This window comes from Hemiscyllium ocellatum, chromosome 8 (genome assembly GCF_020745735.1).
Source record: "Hemiscyllium ocellatum isolate sHemOce1 chromosome 8, sHemOce1.pat.X.cur, whole genome shotgun sequence".
NCBI lineage: Eukaryota > Metazoa > Chordata > Chondrichthyes > Orectolobiformes > Hemiscylliidae > Hemiscyllium > Hemiscyllium ocellatum.
In genome coordinates this window covers 59890944-59898958 of record NC_083408.1, presented here as the reverse complement: position 1 = coordinate 59898958, position 8015 = coordinate 59890944, and the positions used below count along the sequence as shown (strand labels likewise).

General features: G+C 38.2%; 1 protein-coding gene across 4 annotated transcripts in view; it reads left to right on the top strand.

The window, feature by feature from the left end:
* The first annotated feature begins 4479 nt into the window (after positions 1-4479).
* The window catches only part of gemin2 (gem (nuclear organelle) associated protein 2), a 35847-nt gene continuing 32311 nt past the window's right edge, over positions 4480-8015 (top strand). Inside the window, exons 1-3 of one of the 4 annotated variants that reach the window (XM_060829101.1) lie at positions 4480-4564; positions 6206-6346; positions 7160-7244. In XM_060829101.1, the coding sequence (XP_060685084.1) occupies positions 4560-4564; positions 6206-6346; positions 7160-7244 (231 nt within the window). In that variant the 5' untranslated portion in view covers positions 4480-4559. Of the gene's footprint in view, positions 4772-6181; positions 6347-7159; positions 7245-8015 lie in introns of all 4 variants that reach the window. The other 3 variants (XM_060829103.1, XM_060829102.1, XM_060829100.1) reach the window with 3 other exon arrangements.

Below are 8015 nucleotides of genomic sequence, written 5' to 3'. Positions count from 1 at the left end.
GACTGATTAGGTATAGTCAACATGGCTTTGTGCATGGGAAATCATGTCTCACAAAGTTGATTGATTTTTTTTCAGGAAGTAACAAAGAGGATTGATGGGGGTAGAGTGGTAGATGTGATTGATATGGACTTCAGTAAGGCGTTCGACAAGGTTCCCCTTGGGAGTGTGATTAGCAGAATACAGGGAGAACTAGCCATTTGGATACAGAACTGGCTCAAAGGTAGAAGACAGAGGGTGGTTGTGGAGGGTTGTTTTTCAGACTGGAGGCCTGTGACCAGTGGAGTACCACAAGGATCAGTGCTGGGTCCCCTACTTTTTTGTCATTTACATAAATGATTTGGATGTGACCTTAAGAGGTATAGTTAGTAAGTTTGCAGATGACATCAAAATTGGAGGTGTAGTGGACAGCGAAGCAGGCCACCTCAGATTATAACAGAATCTTGACCAGATGGGCCAATGGGCTGAGAAGTGGCAGATGGAGTTTAATTCAGATAAATGCAAGGTGCTGCATTTTGAGAAAGCAAATCTTACTTACACACTTAATGGTAAGGTACTAGGGAGTATTGCTGAACAAAAAGACCTTGGAGTGCAGGTTCATAGCTCCTTGAAAGTGGAGTCGCAGGTAGATAGGATAGTGAAGAAGGTGTTTGGCATGCTTTCCTTTATTGGTCAGAATATTGAGTACAGGAGTTGGGAGATCATGTTGTGGCTATACATGACACTGGTTAGGCCACTGTTAGAATATTGCATGCAATTCTGGTCTCCTTCCTATTAGAAAGATGTTGTGAAACTTGAAAGGGTTCAGAAAAGATTTACAAGGATGTTGCCAGGGTTGGAGGATTTGAGCTATGGGGGAGGCTGAACAAACTGGGACTGTTTTCCCTGGAGCATCGGAGGCTGAGGGGTGACCTTATAGAGGTTTACAAAATTATGAGGGGCATGGATAGGGTAAATAAGCAAAGTCTTTTCCCTGGGTTTGGGGCGTCCAGAACTCAAGGGCATAGTTTCAGGGTGAGAGGGGAAAAATATAAAAGAGACCTAAGGGGTTCCCTTTTCACACAGAGGGTGGTATGTGTATGGAATGAGCTGCCAGAGGAAGTGGTGGAGGCTGGTACAATTGCAACATTTAGGAGGCATTTGGATGGGTATATGAATAGGAAGGGTTTGGAGGGATATGGGTTGGGTGCTAGCAGATGGGACTAGATTGGGTGGGATATCTGGTCGGCATGGATGGATTGGACCGAAGGGTCTGTTTCCATGCTGTACATTTCTATGACTCTATGATAAAGGAGAAGACAGAAGATTGAATCCTTAAGTTAGAAAAACATAAGTGTTAGGCAATTCTTTTCCTAGGGGTTGACAGACATATGGAAAAACATGTTAACTTGTGCTAAATTCTGCCTCCGTGAATATCTGTAGAAGTAAACTGAACGAGTTCCTAGTTGAGGTAGAATCACATTTTATAGAGATGGATGATTTGACAGGTAAAAACATATGACCAATCTAGTTTTCTGGAATAGTTTTATTGCACACAGTAATGAGAAAAATGTCCAGATCTTTCCATCCCAATTGCCTTGAATTATTATTTTTTTGCCACTCCCGGGGGTTGAGTTGTTCTCACAGCACCATGGGGCAAGGTTGATCTACTGAATGTTATTTTTGTGCAAGCATTTTCACATGCTTGAATGTTTGCAAAGATCTTTGTTCACTATAATGACGACTTTTAATCACACAATACAAGGATGTGGATTGGTGCATGATATGCATACTAAAGTCATCAGCCTTTGACAGAATTGCAGTAAAATATTTAAGGTCTATTGGATTTTGTAACAAGACCAAGAACATTATTGCTCAATTGCTTAGGTCAGTTACATCCTTACAAAATAAATGTTGTACAGGGAAATATGTTGGTGGAAAGAAGGTAACTGATCATCTGGGAACAAGATTTTTCACAATAGGAAATGGAGTTAACACAGCTACACTACATGGTCAGAATCTGAAACATGGCAACAGGCGAAAATGTGATTCGAGAGGAGAATGCTTTTTGACAATTCTGATTGATCGTTCAATTCTAACGTGAAATTAAAGTATTTTAGCTTCGACACGCTCACCTCTGGATTATAAGGAAACATATTAGAGTGCCACAGTAGAATCACCAACAAGTGATTTAAGTGTTGCCAGAAATGAAACTATTTAGATTAAGGGTTTTTTTTGTTTGTAATGCTTACTCCTTATAGACTGTTTGCCTATGGCAAAGCTTCCCAAATTAGAATTCGAAACAAGCAAACTGATATGATGTGGTCTCAAGCTCAGAGGAAACTGCCTTGAGAATCTTTTTTCAAAACTGCCACTGGAACCATAAAGGGCATACTCAGCCCATACAGTCACTGTATCTATAATAGCAATACCAGAGACACCACAAATAACTGTCTGTATCTAATATTAGGACCAAGGAAATGAGTGATTTTCAAATGTTCTAAACAATTAAAATACTGCTATTATGTTTCTCTCACTGCCCACTTCCAATTTATCATTCTGTTCCCATCCAAAGGATTAAGGGAGCAATGCAGTAAGCAGAAGGGAGGGTTTATAGTTAAGAGTAGGGCAACTAGTGTGGGAGCAAGTGGCTCGGTAGAAAACAAGGTGCCAAGCAGAGCAGCAAATGGAATTAGAGTGGCAAGGGACTCTTCAGACAGCACCATCCATGCACATAGGAGTCTACTTCTAATGCTAGGTACTTACCAAGGACGTTGTATTGACCTCCTGCTCCACTACAGTGACAGGAGAAACTGGTTTTATTTTAAATTGTCAGGAAGTTATGGAGCATTATACTTATTTTTTAATTGATTGGTGTATTTTATTTTGCACATCATTTCTGCTGGGAAGAATGTTTTACCTTGTGCCTTATTTTGCTCAAGGATGCCTGAAGGAAACTAACTTTGGATTTATCAATTACAAGATAGAGTACAGGAGAGAACACCAAATCAGGAGAGAGATAGACAGCTGAGTGGCATGATGTAAAGACAATTTTTCCCTCAATGTCTGCAAAACAAAGGAACTGATCATCAACTTCAGGAAGTGTAGTGGAGAGCACGCCCCTGTCAGTATCGATGATGCTGAGATGGAGATCTTCGAGAGTTTCAAGTTCCTAGGTGTAAATATCCCCAATCTATCCTAGTCCGTCTACATTGATGCTCAGTCAACAAAACACCTCAATTTCCTCAGATGGCTAAGGAAATTTAGCATGTCCACAATGACTCTTACCAACTTTTATAGGTGCACCATAGAAAGCCTCCTATCCAGGTACATCACAGCTTGGTCTAGCAACTATGCCCAAGAGTGCAAGAAAATAGAGTTGTGAACACAGATCAGACCACCATGAAAACCAGACTTCTTTCCACTGACCTCATCTATACTGCCCACTAATTCAGGAAAGCAGCCAACAAAATCACTTACAAAGACAGAAGTTGCAGGAAATGCTCAGCAGGTCTGGCAGCATCCGTGAACAGAACCAGAGTTAATGTTCTGAGGGAGGGTCACCAGGCCTGAAATATTAACTCAGTGGTTTCTATTCACAGAGCTAACCCAGCAATGTCTATTTTTGTTTCTTTCAGTTTTTATTTAACAAAATCAGTTATACCATCTTCCACCTGGCAGAAGATACATATATTTCAACACATACCAACAGAACCTGCTGTTACCAGATTTATGAAAGGTTTTTTCATATATTGGAGTTTACCTTTATCTGCACCTTCTCTTTAGCTGTAACATTATATTCTGCACCTTCTCTTTAGCTGTAACACTATATTCTGCATTCTGTTCTATTACCCTGATCTATTTATGTAAGGTATGACTTATCTGGTTCACACACAAACCACTACTTTTTCACTGAATCATGATAAATACGACAATAATAATACAAAACCAAACATAGATTCCAATGGGAATCTAAAATTCATTTAAAAACTTTACTTTTTTAAATAAGAAACATAAACACAATTTTGAGAGCATACATTATTTTATTTCCAGAACCAGGAGAGTCAAACTGCGCACAACAGGAAAGACTAAGTCTCAATGAACTGGAGCAAACAGAACTCAAAAACTGAAATTGCAAAGAAAAACTATTACTTGTCCACCAAATTGCAGCACATCGATGATAGCTGCATAATACATAACATATGGATAAAATCCTGGCCCATCATGTACAACCGTCTAATCTGCTAATCCCATTCTACCCAGGTTTCCTTACCACCCTTTATACAGAACAAACACACAACACCTCTGCACTTTCACTGCGCAGTTGCATTACCTCCCCCTTATCATCCGCCATCACTGTGCAGTCGCATTATCGCCCCATCATCAGCCACCAGCATTGCGCAGTCGCATTACCATCCCTTTAGTCCCGCCGTCACTGCGCAGTTGTATTACCATCCGTCGTTACTGCGCAGTTGCGTTACCCGTCCCGTTACCGTCCGCCATCACTACGCAGTCGCATTGGCATCCCGTTAGACCCGCCGTCACTGCGCAGTCGTGTTACCCACCCCGTCACTGCGCATGGCATGCAGTACGTTCTGGTTAATATCGCGCACAGTAGTTGCATAAAACGAGTATAAGCGACGGTTTTTAACATGAAGTGGATTGATGCTTCTACTTCTGGGTGGAGTATGATAGAGGGGAGCTGTTAAAGAGCTGGACGGGGCGGGTAAAGGGGAAAGGTGGCGATTGGCTATCAGTGGCCATGTGACTTTGGGAGGTGATGACCCTGTGCTTGGTGAGTATGTGCAGGTTGAGGGAGGGAAGAGGAGAGCAGGGTTTGAGTCTAGTATTGAGACTACAGCATGTTCTTTGTGAATAGTAGAAACTACATATTATTCTGCATGTTGTGGTTTTCTTTGAATTTGTGTTTCCATTTCCGGTGATGGAAAATGTAACTGAAATCCAGCTGCATCTGTAGTAATGTCATAAAATGTTAAGTTTTGGAAAGGAGCCTTAATTGTTTAACCACAATCATTTGTTAACATTTTTGCAAATATTATATTCCATGTTCTTTAATGAAAATAATCTACTATTGTCTGTTATTTGATTTTTTTTTTCCAATCTTTGATCTGATTAACTGCTTTAAGTTTGCTTTTCAGTTTCACTGATGTCTTGCCTGTCAACTAAAGAGGAAAGGCTTTGTCTTTGTAATGTAACTTAGCACAGTTTGCCCTAACGCAACTTGTAAAGATTATTTCAACTGAAAATAAAATCAAAATAGTGCATATGATGGAAATCTGAAATAAAAACAGTTATGAAAAAATTTGACTTGTGAACACTAACAGTTACTCTCTCCACAGACGCTACAAGACCTGCTGAACTTCTCCAGTTTTATTTCTTCTTTCGTATTGAATTCATTTAAGTGGCTAATGTAGCACCAAATTGGCATGTAGCATCCAAAATTTGGAAACGAAAACAAATCAATGAAAAAGCTCAGCAGGTTTGCTAGCATCTGGAGATAAATCAGAGTTAATTTTTTGGGTCCAGTGACCCTTCAGAATTGATTGGAGCGAGGAAAAGATTTGTTTTTATGCGGAATATAGGATGGGAGAGGAAATAAGGAGTAAATGATAGGTGGCATTGTGGCTCATTAGTTAACATTGCTGCCTCACAGTGCCAAAGATCCAGATTCCACTGAGTCTTAGAATTTTTGTTTTGGTGTATTAATTTTTGTTGATATGATCCCAGTTGCTCCTGTGCATCATTGATACAAACAGCACTTTTGAGAATTTCACTGTTTCTCAGAAATCAAAATACTTTAACCGTGCTTTTAAACCAGTTTCTTTGAGGTGTTGGATCCATTTCTTCCTGTGAAATAGTATAAGTACTATTTGGTCGCAAATCAGTTATGAAACCAGAATAGTGCTTTCAATGGATACTCAGTGAAAAATACGTAATACTGCAGAACAGTGTGTTAAGTTCCTGAATGTTCACACATTGAAATCGCTAATTGCAATGTGTATTTTACAATAGTGGACTTTTTAAATGCGAACTGATATAAAAACTTTTAATCAGAAACTGAAGTGTTTTATTTTTAAATATGTCTGCAAGGTGTGATGATGCTTCCTTGTCTTTCTGTTCTGAAGTTCTGAACTCTTGTTCCAATGTTTGATTTTCATAGTGAATTTTATCACTGGTGATTTAGATGCAAGTCTAATATATTTTATAGTGGAGAGAAAAGTGTGACAGCAATGAATTTTGAAGAAGATTTGATGCCCAGGCAATTGCCTGTGGATGACTGGGATACTATTGAAGACTTTGATCCTAGCGTGCCACCCAGAACACCCCAAGAGTACTTGAAAAGAGTTCAGTAAGTAAAAGTGAAAGAATTGCCAAAATTTCAATTTAAATATTTGGTATGACTTGTAAAATGTAGAAAAAAGTAAAGACTGATTTGTATTCCTTGTAAAGAATTTTGAATTCCATGTAACGTGAGTTGTAAATGTTTTATTAGAGTTTAGTTTTAGATCAAACACAGCTTGTCCCTTGTACCATTTATCAATCTGATAGTTGAGGGCTGAGAAGACGTCACTGTTATAGGTGACACATGATCATATGGATGAGAGGATAGGGAAGTTAGTAGGTTAAATGTCCCCAAACAAAAAGTTAGTCTGACCAAGCTTGTTTTAAATATAGCATTGACCTTTTTTCACTCTTAACCTTTGCACCGTTTTAAGAGATTTTAGTTTTAATATGAGCTTATATAGTATTTGTGAACAAAGTGTTATGTACCTTGAGAAATTAGCCATTCTGATCAAAAGTGGAAATCTTAAACACCCATCATACTGGTGGGGAATTTCCTACTTCCAGTCTCCAAAGGTAGATTATGAAAATCTCCAGATCCCGTTATTTCATGCACATACCAAATTACAATAACATTGATAGAGAAACAAAGGTGAGTGTAATGCAAATAGCAAAAGAATCATGGTGCTTCAATTTCTCACAAGGTTTTATCCTATGACATTTTGGTGGACAGTAAAATATGAACAGTGGACATTCAAATGTAAGACAGGTGAAAATTGCTGAGTACAAAATAAGTAAATGAATGATTTTACTTTGTGTTGCTATTTACAGATTAACCTATAAGTTGTAATTTAGAAGTTGTTTAAAATTTTGCACTCAGGATTGAAGCATCAAGATGTCCTGAAGTAGTAGTGGCAAAAATTGACCCAAGAAAGTTGAAACGGAATCCAACAGTGAATGTCTCAGTAAGTACAATAATTTGATATATTACATGAAAACATTTGTTTTGAAAGAACACATTTATATTTTTAATTGTTTCTTGTCCACTTTATTTATGTAGTGTCTGTGTCAACAAGTAAAATTTAGCAGAAAGATAAAACTGACTGAGGAAAATTTTTGGCTGTGTTTTCACAGCAGGAACTTTTTCTTAAGTAGAAATTGAAAGAAAAGTAGCTTAGCTTGCCCAAGGAAATACATTTTAAGACATGCTGTTCTGTAGTATTGAGCATGCATTATAGTTTGGTCTCTTATATGTTATGTTAGGAAAATGACTTTTCAGAGGAGGTTAGAGAGTATCCTGACCAACATTTCTCTCTCAATAAGTTAACGGCCCATCCATTTGTATGTTGTTTGGATCTAGGCATCATACATTTCCCGTTTTAACGGTAGTGATTGTACTTTGAAAAAATTGTTGCACAGTACTTTAGAACTTAACAAGTGAGATGCATGTTATTCTGACTGAAACAACAAAAAATAATATTTTGATCTGAGTGTTTATCTTTGATACTTGTTAAGCTTTTTGTCCTTTAATGTTGTGCATGTGATCTTCAGATCATGTGAAACTGAAGCACGAATAGTTCTTTTGGCCCATTGAGCCAGCAGCAATGAGATTCATGGCTATCTGATTGTGGTCTTACTCCATTGTTTGCCTATTCCCTATAACACTTAGATCTTTGTTTGACAAGACATTTATCTTAGCATTGAATTAATTGAAATGAAGTGTAGCCATTTTGTGT